The sequence below is a fragment of the Idiotropiscis lumnitzeri genome, chromosome 18, assembly GCF_059441095.1.
Source record: "Idiotropiscis lumnitzeri isolate Australia: NSW breed Sydney's pygmy pipehorse chromosome 18, RoL_Ilum_1.0, whole genome shotgun sequence".
NCBI classification, from domain to species: Eukaryota; Metazoa; Chordata; class Actinopteri; order Syngnathiformes; family Syngnathidae; genus Idiotropiscis; species Idiotropiscis lumnitzeri.
The window spans coordinates 13,310,301-13,333,960 of record NC_142408.1 but is presented as its reverse complement, the minus strand read 5'-3'; the positions used below and the strand labels follow the sequence as shown (position 1 = coordinate 13,333,960).

The 23,660-nt window shown below is 39.0% G+C and overlaps 1 protein-coding gene across 2 annotated transcripts in view; it reads right to left on the bottom strand.

The window, feature by feature from the left end:
- Positions 1–1,992: 1,992 nt before the first annotated feature.
- ptpa (protein phosphatase 2 phosphatase activator) overlaps positions 1,993–23,660 on the bottom strand; it is a 29,428-nt gene continuing 7,760 nt past the window's right edge. The window contains exons 8-10 of one of the 2 annotated variants that reach the window (XM_088281402.1): positions 21,588–21,688; positions 8,735–8,842; positions 1,993–3,021 (exon numbers count right to left, since the gene is read on the bottom strand). In XM_088281402.1, the coding sequence (XP_088137528.1) occupies positions 2,947–3,021; positions 8,735–8,842; positions 21,588–21,688 (284 nt within the window). In that variant the 3' untranslated portion in view covers positions 1,993–2,946. Of the gene's footprint in view, positions 3,022–6,190; positions 6,973–8,734; positions 8,843–21,587; positions 21,689–23,660 lie in introns of those variants that run through there. The other variant, XM_088281403.1, reaches the window with a different exon arrangement.

Here is a 23,660-nt window from a genome sequence, read left to right as displayed (position 1 = left end):
TGCATAATTTCACAGAATATGCTTTCCCCTATTTGCATAAAATGAGAATGATGGACAATATTTCACTACAATGGAGGCTTGATAAATGTATGATGGTAACTTTGAATGTCTGAGAACTGTGCATCTTTTTAAAATAAAATAAAATTATTAGTGACACATATACATTTAAAATAATTGCGGCAACTGGCAAATGCTGTCACAAAAATGATGCGCATGTAATAAAAACTATATTTGAGAAGAATTTAACGAGAGAGTTAAAGCGCAAATTACTGTAGTGATTCAATTTATACCGGGCCTATAAAAAACATAACTTTATCTATTGTTATTTTGTCTAAGCTCTTTTCAAATATCGATTTTTTTTTCACTTTGTCATAGTGTGTAGAATTATTTTTTTTTTTTAGCAATTTTGACATTCAGCCTGTGATGTAATAAATGGAACAATATGAAGGAATATAAAGGAAATATAGTTAGTTGTTATAGACACCATGAAGACAGACATGCTTAATAAAAAATAAATAGATCATTTTTTTTTTAAAAAAGGCACAAAAAAAACATACAGCATTTTACCCGACTGGTAGTCTGAAAACTGGATTGTCCTTGAAAAAATAAAGTTGTTTGAGTGGGAATTTGTTCAGTGACCTGTGATTTACAACAATGAGCTCAGGAATCCTGAATTATTATTTTTCAACCACACTGCTTAGCTTAACATAATGCTTGTTTCACAAAAAACACCCCTGCAGTCTACAGCATATACCAGCCACCCACTGGAGGCTGCTGCATCGCTGACAAAAGCCAAATTGCTACACTTTGGACACAAACAATTGACAGAAAAACTTAATGTTCACAGGAGGGAGGCACTTCACTCCATCAGCCTGAGTTTGCTTTAGTCTTCTATTTCAGAAGCTTCCTCCACTGAAAGTCACTATTTCAAGACCTGACATGTCCGTACAGGTAAACGCAGCTACCCCATTCCTAACATTCTTCCAAATGAGGCCAAGAAATTGAGTCTTACTCAGCTCACACGTCTGGACCCTTGGAATTCACTTAATGGCGACTTTATTGCTGTATAAAGCCACATTTATGTAGGGAGGCTCTTGTGATGCTTCAACAAAATCATCCATCAATGTTCTATACTCACTCTGTTTTGGGTTACAACTAACTTTGGGGGAATGGTGAACGGCATACTATATTGATTGACAGTCAAGCAATGATACACTGCAACTTCAGCAAAAAAAATAAATCAAAATTACGCCAAAGTACAGTATAGGTATTTGTAGTAGACACTGTCTCTCAAAAAGAAATGTAAAGTGCATTTTTATGAATTATGGGTGCAAGTGGCATAAATTGTTAGTTCTACAAGTTTTAAGCGACCAAAGGTATCATTGCTACCGTTTGAAACTGAAATGCTAGACTTGACACAGAAACCAGTGTGAGCAGAAAAACATTGAATGTTCCACTGCTTTTTGTGAATCAAAGGCCAAGCGTTTGTGTTACAGCAGTGATTCATCTGTAAAACATCTCCTATGAGGAGTCTTCAATCGGCTAGAAGACAGCAGTTCGATGCCTTCCATTTAAAATTTTCAGAAATAAGGACCAAGTGGTTGAACTTTTGCAAAGTACTTCGGTAATCTTCGGGCTGCTTGGCGCTCACTGCAGTCTTGCTTCCTCTGCGAGTGGGGATTTCCACCTCCATCCTTGAGAGGGCCCATTGTATGAGGGGAAAAAAAACTTGTGCAATGGAATTGTTGATTTGCACTGCAATAGAAGTCACATACTTTAAAGACAAATTAAAGACGCTTGGGTCTGAACTAGAATCCATGAATACAGAAAAAGCCTCATTTGTAGTGCATGTTCACTAGTATTCAATAGGTGGCCAAATTACTGTTGATAATTTTCACAATAATTCGCATTACTAGATTAATCTAATACGGAAATCTAAATATTTGTTCACTTCAAAAAAGTATGAATGAAAAAGAAAATCTGCCAAAAGAGTTAACCTGTTGACAGGAAGGTGCAGACACCAAAGTTTATTAAATCAGGACAAGTTAATGCAAAAATAAGCACAACAAACACACACATGGTGTTGCACGTTTTTGCTCATTAAAATATTAAACAGACAAGATGGAGTTTTTTAAAAACTTTGGACAGAGTGAGGTGAGGACATTTTATGTGACAGATCAGAGGCACGCTAAAGACAAGTTCCTTCAACCCTGGTTTTGTGTACAATACTTTACCCCAAATCATTAAAACATAATGGAAAAAACTAAAATTATCACGTCTCCTTATTCATGATTACGGTACTTCTTGTGCTTTAAATTTTAAGATGAATAGGACAATTAAAAAAAAACATACACTGGGGGAAATATATGAAAACATTCGGCTTTGAAAGCAGTACAACTAAAATAAAGATCTGGCAAAATAAATACAATAAAAATAATAGAAAAATGATCAGAAAGTAACACACCCATAACAGATGGACGGTTTAAACCGATTCACACCTAATAAACAATTTGGGTGCTCAGGCCACAAACTGGCAGCTTTTAGATGAATGCGAGCACAATCCACTGCTGTTGAATCAGACAGACATCTGGATGTATTTGAGAGCGCCCAGTGAAGGACCTCATCCAATTTGGTTAGCCTGGAACTCGACGGAAATTAACGAGTACGCATCGCTTTAATTTCAGGAAGAAGTGTTCTGTTATAGAGTGCGTAAGGTGCTGATGAAGGTGAAAGTTGGAGCTGTTAACATGAGCTCAGAACACTCAAGTTGCATTTCAACGTGAGGTCCATTAAGCCTTTATGGCCACACCTGGGAGAATGGCGCTTGTGTCCAGATCTGAGGTGCAGGAAATCCGCAATAGGATGTTCGACAAAGGGGAAAATGGTCCATCTGATGTGCTGGGTTTGTTGTCTGCCTATCATGTTCCTTGGATTCATCCATGAATGTCAAGGCTTTGATGGCTGGATGGACAGCAGGCTCCCAAATTTGAAGTGCTGGATCACAGGGAACTTCTCCAAACACTAAGAAAAAGACAAAATAAAATGAGTATACTTCATGGTCATTTTAAACAATTCAATAGGGAAGAGCAACTGGCTTGAAAAAATGTTGATAAAATGAAATGTACATTTTCTATCATACATGGGGGTAAATGGGGTGAAAAAACCCCAATAAAAAAAAAAAATTAAATAATCTCAATACAAAAAAAATCGTGGGCCCCTCCAGCATTAAAGTTGTCCATCCCTGGCTGGACATTTATCTTTCATACTGCGATTTTACATTATTCTATTATCAGTGAAAGAGGGAATTACTGTGTTGGCTTCCACTCCAAACAATAGCCCTTTTATCCCTTGCTCATATAAAAATGGGTGAACTGTGTCACGAAGAGCATTGGATATAAAAACTGTGACAATCAAATCATGTGAGTGAGCCACTGCGGCGATCCCCTGACAGGGAGAAAGCCTAACGTCATTTTTTCACAATACTTTTTTTAGGGAACTGCGAGTGACGACCACTGACCTAAACTGAAATCAAAGGCAAACATTTGTTGCGTTCGCTTTGATTTCAATTCCAAATAGTACCCTTAAGTTGCTGGTACTTTTGGCCAAGTTATCAGTTCAAAAGGCACAAAATGGGAACCAAACCTCCCATCAATGTTTATGGAAGGAATTTTCTCACAGCTATGTATACAATTGGATTACATAGTCTTTGAGTAATTCAGCAAAACATAGGGTTGGCCAGCTGACTAAGATCAGCTCTAGTTTAGGCACTGCTAATGCTAGTTAACTTATGCCAATTGACCCTAAAAAAAAAATCATTAATGTGCCATTAATCAGATCAACAAAATGCTATAAATTTTTCAGCCTATAACTATGTCTAAACTATCACTATGTCTATTTTTGCATCAACTTACCTGTTAAAAATGTAAATCAAGGCCGCTATTTAGTCTCCTTAAAAATAATTGACCCCATTTAACATGTTTTAGATTGATAATTTATTCATTAAAACTACAGTAGAGTTTTTTGCTATCTGGAAGTAGGTGCCGAATACGTGTTTGTCATGGAGAAAAGGTCTATTAAAACAGAATAAAAGTCACCTAACTCCAGCTCCTTAGAGAAACACGCACAAAGTGAAACAATCAACATCGTCATCAACCACAGTGACTATATTAACGTGCAGTCAATAACCTTGTTAACACCCGAATATTAGCAGTATTCTGTTTTTTATAGGCCATGTACACATTCACAAAAACCTCAAGATTGTCTCTGTCCTGTGAATGTCCAATTTGGTATTATTATTATAATAATCATATTTTTTTTCATGTTATTGGGATGTCTGTCATGCAAAAACCCCAAAATGTAGAGTCTTTTTCAAGGTGAATGCGATCGGGTGACCTCTTGTCTTGTTCTGCGCATGCTCTTCCTCTACCAGCAAGGAATCTTTGTTGTCCAGGAAGTAATTTTATGTGCGGCACCCTCGCTGTTTTATTCCTGTGGTGAGTGACATGAATACAGTATAATGTATTTTATTGATGATAGAAATTAAGAAACGGAAATCAAGTTTAATTGCATTACAATGTCCGTGTGTTGCTGTTAAAGGCTAACGCCGTCCACTCACGCATATTAAACGAGTTATTCCAAATGTTTCAGCAACCAGAATTTTGACCTTAACCTGAATCTTGACTGCAATTAAACATAGTCAGTGACCATACCAACTCCAAATGAACCCTCTAGAGCTGACCTTGACCTCAAGAGACTCCTAACCCCAGACCTCATTTTTTAGCATGTTCAGAAGTAGTTTCACACACATCTGTGTGAGGGGACAAGGTCAGTTGTGGAGTCAGAGTGGATATTTTAGGTTAGCTGCGGTGCAGGGTTCCACTGATTGTACTTTGCATGAGAAGAACATGCTCTATAGGACCGTAACTATTGAGTCACTGAACGTGTTCACTCATCGTGAGATCATAATACAAGGCGAGTAATGTTCAAAACTTTGTGGGCAATATGACTCATCTGGCATTCTGGTGCTGAGCATAGAAAGTATATTTTGACTTTTCAACAATTAAATTATCCACATTACCTACTAAAAGACTGCAAAATATAACCTATTTTAAAATCTCCACTTGATTTGTTAAAGTATTTGCTCTCTCTATATATATATATATATATATATATATATAATACTGGTGGTTACAATAACGTTATGACAAATACGACTAATCTGGACTCCACTTTTAAGAAATTATTAACCAGTCTTTTAAATTGGGTTCATGTTTACATGCATTGTCGCCACAGTTATCTTGAAAACTGGCTTTAAAAAGTAACTTAGTTACTTTATTGACGACTTGAACTAAGTTAGATTACAAATGTCTTTAAATTGCATTCATCAAATACCCTGCTAATCCTAAAAATGACACCCAAATTTTTTCCACTCAACAGAAGCACATTTTTAACAGTGAATAAGGTTGGTGTTTTTATTAGCAAATAAAATAAAACAATTTTTTGATTTACCATAATTTGAATTTAAAAAAAAAAGAGCCTTTTATGGATTTCAAGGTAGCCGTTTTTTTTTTACTCGCTATATCTAACGATTACTATTGCAAAGGCAGAGCAACATTTGAAACCAGTTTTCCTTCCTTACATGTTCTATAATGCACAGTTATTAGTTTAATGACTTCAGTGAGTACTATAATGTTAGGAATGTCAGGTGTTGCTCTGTATTTTATTATTCTTCAAACGTGCGCGCGAGGGACGCCACAGGTGAGACGAGTGCAGTTTACTCAACTCGTGTCAATTATCTCACTGCTGCCACTTGCAGGCCGTGAATTGCAACTGTTTGGTGAGTAAATGGCTAACGCTTTGAAACATCACTTCACAGCCAACGCATGTAGGAACGGATATATTCGACGTAATTTACTGCAGTAATTGAAAAGGAACTGCAGTCAGATTACGTGACAAACAAAAGTAATGCGTCAGATAGACAGTTACTTCAAAATGTGCAAAATGTAAGTAACGCACATCTTTTTAACACCGTTGTCACTGTTTACGTGACAGTTTTTCAACAAAAACAAAACGTTTCAACAGGTTGTGTACAAGACATTTTATAAACAGAAAACGGGGAAAACCTTTTCAATTCCATAAAACGATTGGGTTTATATTTCTTTCTTTGTGTGTTTTTAATGTTCGTGGTCAAGATGTATACACAACAAAACTCTTCATTTATATGCAGAGGCAAAAACGGTTGAATGCAGTTACATATTTGCATCACGCACCTGAAGGAAGTAGTGTAGTAGTTATTACAATATATAACCATTGCGTTCTAGAAATCAAATTTGCTGTTGATTTCGCGATATCTTTGGCCCTCAAGATTGTTATGCCGCTTCATGACGTTTTAAAAAATTAAGAATATAAAAATAAATAAATAAATCTTGTCTTTTTCAATCAATGCCATTCATTCATTATGTGATTGGAAGAAACCACAAATATATCAAGGTTATGACAACTTATGATCGTGAACTTTTTAGTTACAATGGTTAGACTCTGTGGAAATTTTCTCTTTTTTGCTTTGCGTATGCTGGAACCACTTGCAGTTTCAGAAAGATATAGTAAACTGGGAAACAAACAGACACATTCACAGGCGGGGGGTCTTTTGAGATGAGATCAGAGCTCACAAAATAATCCAAATCTTGAAACGATCTTCATCCAAATTTTGTGCCTTTAGAAACATTAGCCCCTTTCAGACAAAATAAGTGCTGCTTTCCTCAGGCCAAGTAGAACTCTGCCCGAAACCTTGTGTGGGGCCAGCAAAAGGGAGTGAGGAATGCGAGTCTGCTGATGGCTGCTCCAGGCTTGGAGGAAGGTCGGGAGAGAGGGAGGGGTGAATTTAATGAAGGGAATGGCAGTGGAGAAGGAGAGGGGGGAGGGGGAGGCAGACAGTTTGGCCCCTCAGCTCTTTGGGAAGACTCGCAGGCTGCTCTGGAAAACACAGGATGTGGGCATGCAGGCGGGAGAAGGCTTAGACATCCCCCCCCATACCCCACCCCCCTACTGCCGCCCACACACACGCACACAATTCCATTCTCGCAGTTCCTCTCTTAACCCTTTCCTGCCTCTTCTCTTGCTTGCAGATGGCTATGGCCTTGAGCTTCTCTTATGTCATTATTTTCTATAAAGTCACAAGAAATTAAGAACTGCTTCCTGAATGTGACTGAATGAAATCTACACAGACAATTAAATTGCATTTTCCACAAGAACAAATAACAAATACTTATACTAAAACAACCAAAGACAATGACAGAAGACAATATCCCCAAATATTACATTAAGAATTGGCTGTACCTTCCTTTCTGCTATAGACCGAAAACATCACCTGAAACTAAATCCAAATAACGGTCACAGGTGAACTCTTTTCTTCTTAATACATTTGCTGACTTTCAAGTAATAAACATCGAGATATTCCAAACAAATAAGTCTCTATGACCGCAAGTCAAATAATCACAATTAACAGCAGCTGCTTTGACCCTGTATTCCCGGTTAATTTGCGCATCAAAAGCCCAAGAGAAGAGCCGGGATTTATTTGCATATTTTCATAGCAGTTGCAGCTTGCCCCATTAAAATAATTAGATGCGTGGCAACGTCAACACGGCGGTGAGTCTTGGGTGTTAAACTTCACACTCTGCTCATGGCGGTGAGTATTCTGTCTGTTACTATGACAGAATCCAGCGTCAACTTCAACGCTCCCAAACACTGTTAGTACTTAAAGGACAGAGAATAGGGGAGTAGCGAAAAAGGCGGCATGTAAGGCCAGAGTTGGGTCTATATAGTCAAGTTCAGTTTATCGTGCGCCACTGTGGTTGATATCTGTAGATTCTGGTCAATCTCGGGCATCCATCATTGGGTGTAAAGTGATGGGGGTGGAGCTAACTCCATTATCAAAATAATGTGATATCATAGGAGCATGTCAGTGAACTGAACGGAGAAGGAAAAACCCAATAAGGAGCGGTGCAATGTCGACCAATCAATGGACTGTGTCTTGGTCAATCCGCAATGGCAAACTGAAATCGCAACAACCGGGGTCAGTATCGGCTGAATATTATGGCAATACAAAGCTTGCCAACTGTGCAAACATATGCCTTTTAGTGCAATTACATGTTATGTGTGTCTTTTACCAACTCCAAACATCTTATCCAGTATGTACATGTGGCTAAAGAGTGAGAGCAGAAGGGTGGCTCCTTTAAGGGAGCAAAGCATGCATGAATGAGGGAGGGGGAAGCAGACAGGAGAGCAGATTGGAGCGGGGAGTAGACGGCTACCAGAACAGCAAGTCAAAGTTAACAGTGAATGTGAGCACACACTGGTCTGGAAAATCCGACGTTGGAAGTAAAGTGACCTGGAAGTTAACACAACTACCCGTTCAGAGACATGTGCGGACTGTTATTCCTTTGAGGTAATCTCAAGGAAATGTATGCTAGTAAGAAATATGATCACGCCTTTTTGTCCGTTTCCACCAAATTATACTTTTCAGTTTACAATGGGATGGAACATAAGATCACACGACTCGGAGTGTGACATCATACATATTGTCCATGTCGAATAATGAAAATCCTGATATGTGTCTAACTACAATGCTGTACCCTCACATTTCAATGAAGCATTATGGATTCACTTAACACAAAGGCAATTCTCACAAAGCTCTATGAAGTAAAGAAGAAAAGGAGAGTAAAATCAGTAAACTTACCTCAGCTTTGTACATTCTAATCAGACCCTGGTTGACTTTAGACCAAGAAGGAACAGCACTAATGTTCCACAGCTGGTTGGAATGCTCTGCAAACGGACCAGTCTTCATCTAGAAAATTCAATAAAAGATGGAAGACAAAACATAAAAGATTACACATGTGGCGCTGCTATACCGCACTACAGTTAATAGTTTAATTCCATGATTGGAAATCGTGGGGGTTGTTTTTGGGCTTCTCTTCTTCGGATCAACAAACTCACAAGATGCACTTCATGAGGCAATGTTTCCATTAATGCGAACAAGGAACAGGTATTGGAGCGCTACAACGGCTGTGTGTCGGAGAGACTCGCCAGTATACAAACCGGCACTGCATTCATACCAGGCAGCAATGTGTACCACTAAACTAGCAGTTCACCTTCAAGTAACAATGCAAAACACATTTAGTGCATGTAAGAATTCCACACACCCTTGTTGATATGACGGTGGTATGTGATATAAAATAACAATAAAATAAAAATGTTTTTCCACCATTGATGTGATCAACGTCGTGCAATCTAGGACTGACATTTACAATTTACCTGAGATGGTAATATTTCATTTCCAACTGTTTTTTGTCGCCATTTCACAGTGTGTGACTTGGCTGTGCAGATTCCAATCATTTGTGGGTTAATTATTTTGTACAATGAGATTTGAGCGACAATGTGTTGCCATGCAAATATTATTTGCCCAAGGCCTTCACAATCCAGAGCACTGGCATCAACCACACACATACACACCAATCAGTTTTTAATCTTTTTTTTTTTCTTCTATTTTGCAACTTAGATTTTAGGTTCAGCAATATGCGCCCTAACGAATCCTCGCAGTGACATCAGTATATTGCCATCCTCAGTGTCTGCAATGGGTCATGCAATCTCTTAGCCAATGTGGCTGTTAGAGTTATCCAGTACAATTAAAACATTCCCAAGTGGAGTTATACCAAATCGAGACTTGAGATAAAGGAAACAACCAGTCCGAGTACAAAAGGGGGACAGATCGCATTCAGCGCACCAAGGTCATCTAACATTGTGCTCCCCCTCTGTGCCATTTATTAAGATAAAAGAGGCGATCACAAGTTATAACAATACCTAATTTGGAGTGGTTAATATGTATCCAATGGTGAATGGGTTAGTGTCTGAAATTGTGGGCATAGCGCAATTCAAAGCAGTTTACAACAAGCAATGTGTATTTATATTATAACATATGTATAATAACATGCACTCGTTCCATTGTTAAGCCACTGATGGCATAATTGTATGTTATTGCACATAAGTTACTATATAACATATTATTCCATCAGTAGCTTAACAATCCCCTCCATGAGCTGTCACCTTACTGTGGTGGCGGGGTTTGTGTGTCCCAATGATGCTAGGAAGCTAAGTTGTCTGGGGCTTTATGCCTCTGTCAGGGTTAACCATGGCAAAAAGGTCCAAGGTGAGGGTCCAGACCAAGCATGGCTCAAAGACCCCAATGATGAGAAATATGAATGGATCCAGTTTTCCCTTACCCAGACGCGGGTCACCTGGGTCCCCACTGGAACCAGGCCTGGAGGTGGGGCTCGCTGGCGAGTGCATGGTGGCCGAGCTTGCACCCATGGGGCCCGGCCGGGCTCAGCCTGCATAGGCAATGTGGGCCCCCCTTCGCATGGGCTCACCACCTATGGGAGGGAGTCCATGGAGTGTGTGCTGGAGACCACTCCCCATGGGGACTCTCTCGTTCTGCTCGGGGACTGTAATGCTCACGTGGGCAATGACAGTGAGATTACCGAACCACTAAGATTACAATAGTTTCATCCTTCGTTGTCACCCTTCATTTTTTTCCCCAATGCGTGATGAAGGTAATTCAAAGTTGTTTTACACAACTCAGGAGCAATATAGTTTGATTTTGGTGCACATACAGACACACCAGAAGTAACAGAAGTGCTAACTCGCTAATTCCCGCTAGCATGCCGGCGCCTGCAGTCAACATTGTGTCATTGGCTTGAAGCGCTGTTGTGATTATACTGAAACAATTCACGTGCATCACTTGCAGCATGGAGGTTTGTGGTATTACTGGATGCAATTTGCATACCGACTTTTGGTATCCATACTCTCCCAGTGCAATTTTGACAGACAAGATGGCTGCTAGGAAATGGAGCGACAGTGGCAAATATTTACCTCGCCACTCACCGTTTTACCTCATTGGCGAGGTGGCGAACTGGGGGAGTGCGCATCATCAGATTGGTTCAGCTATGTTTATCTCTCTTAAAACAGCCATCAAAGAGTGATTTATAAGAGAGGACAATGATAGACGGGGTTAAAAATTAATTTTCAAGGCACACTTTTAAAAAAAAAAACTGGACTTAAGGCAACCAACACCGTTGATCACTTGCTTGTTTCAACCCGAAGATCGATTTGTTTGGGCCACTTTCAGAGCAATATCTACGAGTGGAACAGGTGGCACAGACAGGAACATAGAAAAATGGTCTGCTGTGTTGGCATCAGCATCTCTGGTAAGTACAATGTATTTTATGTAAAGTTCGTACACTGATCGAAATGGATTGTGAACTGTTTGTTATATTGCAGTGTAGAGGCTTCGAGTTGTTTAGAGGTGATGTATATAAAAAGGCAAGAGCGGTAAGTACTTGCTTTAGTATTATTGGTATTCATTCTCAAAAATTTAAAATGCCTCTGCATTAACATATTATAACATATATTATAAATGATAAATGGGCTGTAACTTGTATCGCGCTTTTGTATCTTCGGTACACTGTTACCTCATCTACCTACAAATAACGCAGCATCAGGACCAACAGGGCGTTCAGGATCTTGTTCAAGGACACTTTGACATGATCACACTGGCCGGAGATCTAACCCCCAATCTCTGAGTTGGAAGACTACCACTCTGCTACCAAGCCATGCCACCCCACTGAGCTACTGTGAGGTGATGGTGTTGTTCAAAGGTGGATTGAGTTACTTAAATACCCACCGAAGACCCAGGTCTGAAATTCACTGCCCGCCATTGAATGTGACCTAGACCTTGGATAACTCAATTGTATAATTTCCAAAAAAGGCTTTTAAGAGGTCAAGTAAAAACAAACAACTGATATAATGTGGTTGCACAAGTGTGCGTGCCCTCTTGGGGACATTGCAACCACATTAAAAATCATCTCTCGCGCAAACCAAGCTTCGCAGAGAGCTTCCACATGATCAGAGGGATCACATTGTTCAAAGGTGTCAGTCTGCAAACGATTAAAATATAATGTCTAAGGCATTAAATATACCATAGACCACAGAGAAGGCGGTCATCAAGAGGAGAAAATATGGCACAACAGTATCGCTATGAAAAAAGGGGCATCCCTACAAAATTAATGAAAAGATGGGAAGACAACAGGTGACAACAGCAACATGGAAGGAATTGCAGGAATTTTTGGCAAGTACAGCATGTTATACACGTGACTCCAATCTACCATAATCTTCATATTACTGGGTTATGGAGTGGCGTGGCCAATTAAAACTTTGAACTTTGGCCATATTCAGCAATGGTACAAACACAGCACTGTTAATCACCAAAAGAACACCACAGTTGCAGTGAAGCATGGGTGTGGCAGACGGAACTGGAGCCTTAGGCAAAGTAAAATAAATCAGGAACAATTCCAAATGCCAGCCGGTATTAGCGCAAACACCTTCATGTTCCTTCGAATTGCCAGCAAAAGGCTACTCGAACATCTGAAATGTAGCTGGGGGAAATCACAGGCACTTTAAGTGGTAGTAGTTGTGTGGCGAGTCCCATTCAACATGACTTTGAATGTCATCCTGAATTCACGCACATTCTCACATATAAGGTGCCTACACTTGTGCAATCCCATCATCCAAGTTCTTTATTTTTTACTACACCTCTCTTAAAAGATTTTATTTTGATGGAAAACAGTTTTTTTTTAATGATTTATCTTGGTCTCATTTTTTAAATCGTAAAAACCTGGCATTTGAACAAGGGGTGTGTAGACTTCATAGCCGCAGCATAACTCTAGATTCAGCAGGGTTTACTGATTTGAGCATCTGACCTTTTAGTCTACCATATTTTACGGAGAATTAGGCGCAACCTATTAATAGGTGCAATGTAAATGAATGGTTTATTGTTAAGCACTGTATGTGAAATAGTTTATTTTAATCGTTCTGTATGTCTTTTGGATAGAATTAGAGCTATTATGCTAGGTTCAGACAGGACATGAAATGTCAGGAGCCATGTATCACTTTAGCTTGCTGAGCAACTACATGGGGGTGCTTTGAGCAGAAGAGATCCTCCGACAGATGAAAAAAAAAGTTTGAAATTATTAGAGAGTCCAGAACAGCAATAGCTAGTATGACTTGGTGGATGGGGCGCAAACTGTTAGAATTTCAAATGTTTTACACGTAATTTTAACGAAGACTTAATTTTAATAATAGTAATTTTGTTTCAAATGTATATTTCCTAATTATGACAATACATACCATAGCTGCATAAGTAGCATTTCATGAAAAAAAAAAAAGAATTCTCAATAAACTGAAAAATAAAATAGAAGAAAGCTGAGGTTAGGAAACGGGCTTGGCCCTCAGCAAGCGTTGCTGTCTCATGAGGTCCCTTTGCAAAATCAACTGCGCACACCCCTGATGCAGACATACACTGTAGAACAACAAAAAAAAGGTTTCTGCTGCTTGTTCTATTTATTAGTGTGAATCCAATCTGCTTGAGTCATTTAGTTTGTGTGCGGACATTACTGAGGGTGTGTTAAGATTGGGGTCAACAGACAAAGCTTGTGATAAGTAACTTATTAAGCCATTGGTGAACTTTTTTACATTAGTTGCCTTATCAATGGATTAGTGTTAAAATAACAGGAATATATACAGTAATTGATAAACAACAATTTAACTGTCGACCATTAATTAAAAAACAAGAAACGTTTGGATTAGTTTTAAAACTGCACTCATACTGCAGCTCCTCTGAAAAAATGGTGAGTGGAATTTACTCAATTCTATTTCATCAAGTAGCTGGACAAAATAAAATCATCTGTATCCAGACCTATTTTTTTAAAGAGACTATACATCTACTTAAAAGATGTATTTGAATCCAGATGATTTTATTTTGTGCAATCGCTCAATGAAATAGAACAGTAAATACAACAAAACCATTTTGGGTGTGTGTGTTTAAACACGTGGGTGTGTGTGTGTGTGTGTGTATGATTCCAAAGTTAAATTTGGGTCTTTGTACTCTCCGCAATTGTGGCTGTCTAAAATGATTCACATTGTACAAGGAAGGCGGAACATGATAACCCGTAATTAATTATTTTTGTTTTACAATTGACACACAATCAAGTACAAGCTGCACAAGTAATACCCTTTTTTGCCTTCGCACAGACAAGACTCTAGTAAGCAGAATTGCAGGCTCAGCTCCAACACAGCTACCAACAAAGGAACTCGACTTTCCAGCACGGACAAGTACAGACAAGCCGGTTCTATACTTGAAATTCAGTCTGAGGCGTTCAACTACTACAGCACACATGCACTATATATGTGAACCTGGTTTTCTCCCGACTAAACAGATTTTTAAAATGGGTAAGTCAGGGTAGGTTCCAGGATCATCTGAGCAAGGCAGGACAACTCAAAGGACAAGTCATTTCAGTAAAAATGGAAAACTCAAACATATAAAAAGTGAATTTGTGAATGAAGTTATATGCCGTTTTCCCAAATATCTTTCCCCAAGAGCAAAGGAACCGAAACCAAGACCCTGGGGCATCAATCTAACAACCCCCTCCTTTTTCCATTCCACCCCCACCGCTAGAGAGACTTTCCATGGCCTCGCATGAGAACACAAGGGGGGAGGGGCATGCGAGAGGGAGGAAAGGGGGGAGGAGACAGCCCATATTCCCTGGAGGAACGAGTGATTCACAGCAGCATGTGGGGAAGGAAGTGACTCATGTTTAGACTGATGCATGCACGCGCACACACACACACACACACACACACACCTTTGTGTGTGAATTAAGAACTGAATTTGCGTTGTGTTGAAGTACCCACATATGTGAAAAACAAGATTTACAGTCCAGTAGACATTGTATGGAGTTAGTATGTTCATAGCAAACAAAATGTAATACATGTATTTGAACCAAACAAAGAGAGTGAGGCAGTTTCTCCATTTGCCACATACAAAGACAGAGATTTAACACTTGGAAATAAAAATCACTCAGGTTAGACTTTAGTTCTTGGATAGTGTTTAAAACGCTGTACATTTAGGTGATATTTTTAATCTAAGCTAATAGTCGCTATTATAGTGAAACATCAAGTTACAAACTTAATAGGTTCGGTGAGCCCGTTTCTAACCTGATACGTTCATGAAGTGAGGCAATGGTTCCCATTGACATGAATGGAAATGCAATTAATCTGCTCCAGCTCTCAACTAAGTTATACTTAACTTTTTTTTAACGTTTGTGGTAAAAATGAAAATAATGCAATATAGAAATATGTGAAAACGCACTATCATAGAGAAACAAAACACTTAAAAAATACAACAATTAATGGTCATAAACATTAATGAAGGAGGGGGAAAGGGAGGATAACAGCTGATCCAGGGAAACTTGTAATTTTCATTTTAAAAAAATCATTAAGTATAATAATTCAATATAAATTTATTTTCGTCATTTTCCCTTGACATCGGAACCATTATGATCCTTTCGGGCTTTATTGACTTGTTTAGCAAAAGTTGAATGTGTCTACACGGGACCTACTTCCGTATTTATACAGAAAACACGGCTGCTTCTGGGATCTGTGAAAAAACGCTCCATTTCAATAAATAACATACCCACTATATGTAATTTTTAAATTAAATGATTAAATGATTTTCCGAATTCCTTAAACACCATCTTAACAAAAACGACTATAAGATTTGTAATTGGATGATCAAACGTGCAGAAGTGGAATTTCCGGCTACACCGCAAATCGGCCAATGTTAATAGTTCAGGGAGAGTGTTAAAAACAGAATGTCGGTGTCACACTCACACCGCTAAGTAATACAATCGCCTCTGTCGTCTTGGACGTAGCAGTAACAATGTTAAAACGGGGTGTCACCTGGATTTGACCCTGATTGGTTTGTTAAATTGAAACCACATCCTAACATAATGCTTGTAGTTGACTGGTAAGAGTGGACACTATTTTCTTCGGCATCATTCTCCTCATCGCTGGCAAGATGGAATCAAACTTAGCTAAGGTAGGCAAAAATTTTCACATTATAATATTCGATGGAAAAAAAAAAGCATCATAACTTGGTTTTCACTTGAGTTTTCTATTTCCCATTGTTGAAAATAGATTGCCCAATAGTTGTATTGTGTGTGACGTCACGTGTTCACATGGCCTGCACGGCAAATCGGGTTCATTAACAAAGTATTGAACACGTTTTGGTTGAAGCAGATGTTTTGGACTGGTGAGTAGTGCAGCTGACTGTATGCTGTCTAATGAGTGTCATTCGTCAGCTGCTCGACAAACAATATGCCTATTCACCAAAATGTAGCATATAAAAAAGATGCGTTCAAGTGTTTGTGAGAAAAGTTAATGTCTGTATTATCTATGTCCATGGAATTGTAATGCTGTTCCTCAGGACTTGAAGACAAGGCTTCGCCAACTTATGTGAGTAGTAAGTTCCCCAAAGCTCTAGGCTTTTCTCATTTGGCAATTTAGGCCTACAGGAAATGGACTTGAGGATGTTCATGGTTTTGTGTCCATATTTATTTGTCAAAATTTAGAAGGGGGCCCAAAAGCTCTGCAAGACCACTCAACATCTGAACATCCATTCGGTCCATGATGAAACCTTCGACCAACTAGCAAATGGTGATCTTGTCCAATATGTTATGATGTTAAGAGTATTGAAAATGAATGATCTACTTTCGGGAAAATTGTTAACATCTATATGATGATAAGACATTTCTTTTACCCAAAAATATTATGACTGTGGGTTTTGATGATTACCTGAATGCATTCGGAATCACCTGCATGATCAGATTTTTTATCTAGCTTCTGCAGACCTTGTTGATTAGCTGATCATTTGAATGAGCTGCGTTGCAGCAGAGAGAGATAGAAAACAAGCAGGACATTGCGAGAAAAAAATAACATGATTAGTGGCTGCTCATCAATGCATATCATTAATTATCATTAATAACATAATAATATTATTGAAGGTAATTTGAGCAAATTTGCCATTTTAGAAACTCTGTGCGGCGATCGAAGGTTTCCAACTGCTGAGCGGAGCACAACAAAGCTAGATGCTAACGCTAGCTGGCCGCAGGTGGCCACGTTCCCATCGAAGGTAGAAGCAATACATGAGCGTTGAAAAGCATTGCTTGCTCAATACCCAAACGATTTTCATGAGGCTGACTATTTTTGTCAACAACAAAACTTGTGCACTTTGCTAGTACGTTGCAGTCCGCACACTGCATAGGTGTGTCTTATCTAGCTACACGTGCATTTCCTGATATCATACATTAAATTAAATAAGTTATAAGAACATTAACCCTCGTCATTTTTGTGTGTTTGTGCGACGAGTAGTCGAATGTGTGTGTGTTCTTTAAACAAACTGTGACTTTGGGTTGTGAGTAAAATAGTGACATCCTGTTCAATTCCTTGTTTTAATCTGCAATAATTTGAGCGTTGGTGGTGAATGCCACATTATATATGGAAACGTTTACATAATGCATTGGCGACTGCGACAGGTTATTTAAAAGGAATAAAGCCATAAGTGAATTTCTCTGTAATCGAAAATATCTTTGTAAATTGTGAGCAGTTGCTAAAAATGGTACAGAATGATTAAGAACAATTAGCCATTTAGAGCTATCGATCAGCGAGCACCAATCATGCACTTTTTCATGAGAAACCACCGATCGCGATCAGTGGCCGATGTTTCGATGTTACTCTAACCATCTTGTCACAAAAGCACAATTCGCGCAACCATGCGACAAGCAGCATCCCAGCTCAGGACAGCCATGTTGGTGGCTGTAATTTTGTGACATCCACGAACATGGAACACGGCAACAATTATCCTGCACGAGCTTTAACACCAACGTTGAATCTATTGTAATTGTGGGGAAAGGTACACGTACCCAGAATGTGTTGCACATAGCAATATCATTAATTAAAGATCAGATATAAATGTAAATCCTTGCCATATGTGTTACTAGTATTTGAATGTGGTGTTAAACTTAATCGTCACATTTGTTTATTGCACACGGTACGTTTTTTTGTTTTTGTTTTTTTTAAACAAACTCAGACTAGATTGTGTTTATAATCGTGACATACACATCAATTCCTGCAAAGCATTAACGTAAAACTTATAATGGGCTTATGAAAAGGTTGACATGAATACATTTAAATGAGTAAGACATTCTGTTAGCCATGCATCCCTTTTCGTTCCTGACAGTGAGATTGTCGCAAAAGGGCTCTCTCGTGAATACCAGTTTACTTGAAATGAAACGAGTATCAGTAGTCGCCCATCTCACTTTCTGTCTCAATTATTGTTGTCGCGGCGTGAGTGAGTCTTTTTATTTTTGTTTTTTTGTAAATTAATCCCCTTTAAGCCACTTGGTCCAGAGGTTATATTGGCCCAATGTTTTTCTGTAAAAAGGCAAAATTGTGCCTCGAGCCACAGTAAAAAAAAAAAAAAAGCCCCCCCCCCCCCCCCCCCAAAAAAAAACAATCCAACAACAACGTAGTCATGAAGAAAAAAAATATTAAATACTTTTTTTTGTATTTTTAGTGGCCCTCTTGTCACTGTTTTCCAGAGGAAACATATAGGAGTAGTGAGCAAAGAGCGTTCCTGTTCTGGAGCGGCCTTGTTGGTTTTGGTTGAGCTCATATTGAGAAAAGGGGCTTCGTTACTTTAGATCCAGGGGGTGGGTCAAACACCAATTTCTCCTCCCAGAATCAATAACATACGCCAAGTCCGTACGTCAGTCAATTATTTGAATATCATATATATTCCTCACACACCTCCATCAACCGCCGACAACAGGAATGCGCCTGCAGGAATTGTAAAAGGCGTCAACTTAAAATAAATCAAAAATGTGTTCTGAAACTCAGTCTGTAATGTACGGCTGAATCTATAAAATGTCTTAAGCATACAGAGTAACACGGAGGCCACTTTGACACACCAGCAGCACCCTTTCAGAACTACGAGGAGGGCGGAACGGGTCAAACGGGAAGGAGGAGAACGAGGGAAGGAGGCAGCGTGTCTGAGTGGGAAGGAGGAAAAGGATGTAGCATGCTCCACCAACACCCCTCCCCTCCTTTTCCTCCCAAAAACAAAAACAAAGCGTACAGTTCCTGCTCTGGCACATTACCAACAGAATCCATCTGCTTTTCCCTGAATAACTCCCTGTCTGCTTTTTCCTGAACATCATATTTAGCTATTGCCCAACAATCTATTTGGAACATCTCTCTTATCCACCTTATTGATTTAAATTGTTATTCGAAAAGCCTGAACAAGTTAATTTGGTGAAGCAGTTATGGAATACAAATAAAACAATGTAAATACAAAGCTAAGTGGAATAAATGAACCACACAATAACCTAAGAGGGACCACCATGTGATCGACATTTGAAAGAGAGTGGGCCGTACTAACCAACTGTGCTTGAGAAAAAAATACTGGCCCTTGGCTACGTTTTCATTGATGCATTTGCTAGGCCAATCAGATTGGTTCTCAGAGCAGGCTGGGCGTGCGCAGGTAGCATGTGTCACGAGACTGCTTGGCATTTGACATCACATTATGTGGGCATACTTAATTTAAAGAATATAAAATCAACATGTTTTTATTTTAACAATAGTTTTCAGCCACTACTGGCATGACCAACACATATTTGTTATTCTGTTCCTCCAACTAAATACATCAATTTTCTAAGCCGCTTCTCATCACGAGGGTTGCGGGGGGTGCTGGAGGCTATCCCAGCTGCCTTTGGACAGTAGGCGGGGCACACCCTGAACTGGTTGCCAGCCAATCGCAGGGCACACAGAGACAAACAACCATCCGCGCTCACACTCATACTTAGGGATAATTTAGAGTGTTCAATCAACCCAGCATGCATGTCTTTGGAACGTGGGAGGAAACCGGAGTACCCGCAGAAAACCAACGCAGGCACGGGGAGAACATGCAAACTACACACAGGGAGGCCAGAGCCGGAATCGATCCCACGACCTCTGCACTGTGAGGCCATCGTAATAACTAGCCGTCCACTGTGCCGTTCCTGCAACTAAATGCTGCTTTGAAATGACAGAATGTCAATTGCAATTCATGCTACATATTGTTGTTGAATTTTGCCTGTTTTGTTGTCTCTGAGTGTGTGTGCGTATGCGCGCGTGCTCACAACCCTGCTGTTTCATGTCGATTTACGGACATTAACAGTGAAATTATCTACGAGTATGTTAATTAGAAGAAAGAAGCACACACTTAAAAAAAACTAGCACAATGACAAAATAATGCAGAACAAACAATTCGGCCAATGAAGAAATCATTACAAATCAGAACACACTGCGTACAAAATTGGGACAGTCTTTGGAAATGAAGACCAAAGTCCCTTTGATATAACAAAACACAGCTTTATAAGACAAAAAAAATACAATTTGTGATAAAGATTATGGTGGTGTACAGTGGTTATCGCTACTGGCAATTTCTCAATGTAGGCTCAAGAAAGAAGCAATTCACCACGTTCTCGATGGTGTATGGCATCGATGTCAAAGTCAAGGCCCGCGGGCCGGATCTGGCCCGTAAGAGGAATTTATTTGGCCCTCGAGATGATATTCATTTATTATTAGAACCGGCCCGCAGGCCGCTGGTGTTTCACATGCGCCAAAACTACAGTTCCCATAATGCAACGGTGGCGTGCAGAGCGGTAGACGGGAGCATGGTGCGCAAGGCCGCCTCATTTCATTATTCATCAGCAGTGATTATCGTAACAGCAAGTGTTAACTTTCAGATACCCATCAAAAATGGAGAAACGAAAGGTGGACACTGAGAAGAGTTAAAAACTCAGTAAAGGTTGAAAAGTTTAAGTTAAATATTTGTTTTCATTGCACATGTGACTTTTCTTTGAAGAAAGTGTTGTTTTTCTCTTATTGGTGGATGTTTTATTTTGTTTTAATCCAAATGTTTTAAAAATATTTAATTTGAGTGACTGATAAAAAGTCAATTTAGCCTACTTGTGACTTTTCATTTCCCTGAGAAAATAGACTTGATGGTGCTTTGAATAATACCGCTTCATTCATTTAATGTGCATGTTGTAAGGATTTTATAAAGTTTGTCTTTTGTGCCTGTTGAAAATTAAAAATTATTGACAGAGCCATAAAAAAATATTGCTTTATTTGTTCGCTCCAATCATATAGTATTATATATGTTAGGTTTTTAGTACGTTCAATTAGGTTCTCTCCATTATGTGTGATAATTAATTTTTTTTCAATGAACATTCAATCAGTCCGGCCCTCGGCTTCTTGGCAATTTATTAATTTGGCCCCGTCTATTTGACTTTGACACCCCTGGTGTATGGTTTTGATAAGTGCTCCAGAATAGAATAGAAAGATGAAGTACTGAATATCGATTAGCTGATAAGAAAAAAAAAGCTACAACTGCAGCTGAACTTCAACCATGACATGAGTTGAGTTCCTCTAATGAGGTGTAAATCTATCCCTTAAATGTCATTACCGAATAAATGGTAGATTCAAATATGACGTGCATTCTCAATTTTACAGATTGGAGCAAATATTGACAGCTACTAAGGAGGTGTTATTTAGGTCAAATGTGTGTATCTATGTGAAAATTCAAAGAGTTGCCCCACCTCATTTATGAACTTGATGCACTCCAGAAACATGTAGTCTCGCTGGTGATCGTTTACCACTCTCTCATCAACAAAGTGTCGAGGTTCTAAGGTTGGATGATCTATGGGAGACAGTGCTGCAATGTTATATATTCGCCATTAGGTGTCACTCGTTATCTTGTCATGGTCTTATTTCAACAGTCTCACAATTGCCGAGGTCATGTGGGAGAGCTACAATGCACTAGAGCAGAGGTATTCAATTAAAAGTCACAGAGGTCCACGACTAAAATTTCTTCCAATTAAAAAAATAGTCCAACTTCCCTTAATGTCTAGCCTATGTTCACATTTTTATATAGTTTCAATATTGAGTCATTTTCAACAGAGCACACTGATATACTAAATATTTAGCAATGTTCACAAACACCTTTGCCAGTCAAACAAATATAAGGCGTTTATTTCACATTCAAGAAAATGTGGCTCCAGGAACTTAAGCTTGGCACTTCCAGAAAAAAAAACAGTAAAATATCTCCTGCAGAAATATATCAAGTGCTAAGCATTGAGTTAACATATTTTACCTTTTTTTTCTTAAATCAAAGAGTTATCAGCCTAAAAAAACGGAAAGCCTAATTATCCAAGTAAAACAGGTCAACATGTTCAGTACACAATCAATAAAAATGGCTGTCCTCATGAAAAAATAATTCAAAATGAGCTTTGACAACACCATTTCTTTTGAATATTTTGTTAACTTCTCTTAATGAGAAAAATGAGTTTGTGACTGCCCTGCCAGTGACTTAAATCTGGGTTGGAACGGAGTTAGGGCCATTGGGATTTAGTAGATTATTTGACACATCTGGCCTTTGTGTTTTCCTTTAAATAATGTTTGTGCAACCACATTTAAGCACTCCTTCACAACTTCCCATTCACTTGAACGTTTTTTATGTTTCCCCAAAACCCATGATACTTTTAGTGAACGTTCGTTTGCATGCCGCCGGGATGTAAACGAAAATGCAAAAATCTGTTGTACTGCACTCGAAGTTCGATGTTTTTGCGTGCGCTCACCTCAAACTTCAGCGGATAACTGTGCACAAAAGGGCGATGCTTTGTTTCGTAGTGGCTCTTCGCAATGTTGCGACGGTTTCGGAGCACATGATGCACACTGGTTTTGAATTGGCTGCAGCCAGAACAAAACTAAATTTTTCCGTCCATTCATTTAAAACAACACGCATCAACCTTGCTAACTTTTTAGCAAGGCATACTGTCAGATGCACTCTCTTCCGGTCTGCTGCGCAATTGGCAGTGGATCGTAAACAAAAGATTTGATTGGCTCAAATCAGTGACGCCTTTTCCGTATTAACTAGAATTGCAGCGCCAACGTTTGTGAATGCGCCCTGAAAAAAAAATCATCATAGATTGGTCATGGGTCCGGTCCGAACCATCGCGCGGTCCGTATCCGGACCGCGGTCAGCCATTTGGTGATGCCTTCACTAGCGTAATCAGAAGCCTTACTTTTCACCCACACGTTTGCTGTATTGCAGCATTTTCCAAAAACATTTCCCCTCGTGACAATCAGCAGCCAATGATGACAACAGTAACAACAAATAAGCATTAAACCAAAAGAATATGCAGTATTTATAGTAGATATTTTAGTGCAACGCTAAAATTACTTTTGATTAGTCCAAACACAACACAACCACACTTAAAATCTAAAATTCTTCAAACCTATTCCTTCTTAACAGGTATTTTTTTGCACAAGAGCATTTTACTAGCTTCATTTTTTTCCCTTTAAAAATAATATGAACTATTAACTTATTTAGATTTTATTACAGATTTTGAGACAGATTTCAGTAAAATATGACACATTTTAGCTCTATAGATTTAGGTAGTATAAAAAAAAAATCACCAGTTTTAAGCGGTTTTTTTTCAAGCTAACTTTTAAGTTATTTTCTGAAACCTGACAAGTCAATTGTCTTGTTTTGTTGACAGATGATTTTGTTTGCTTAAATAATACATTCATCATTTCATTCCGATTTTTCAAGTATTCGCGGGCCACACTGAGTGTGGCTGGGGACTGCACGGGGCCCGTCAGTTGCCCAA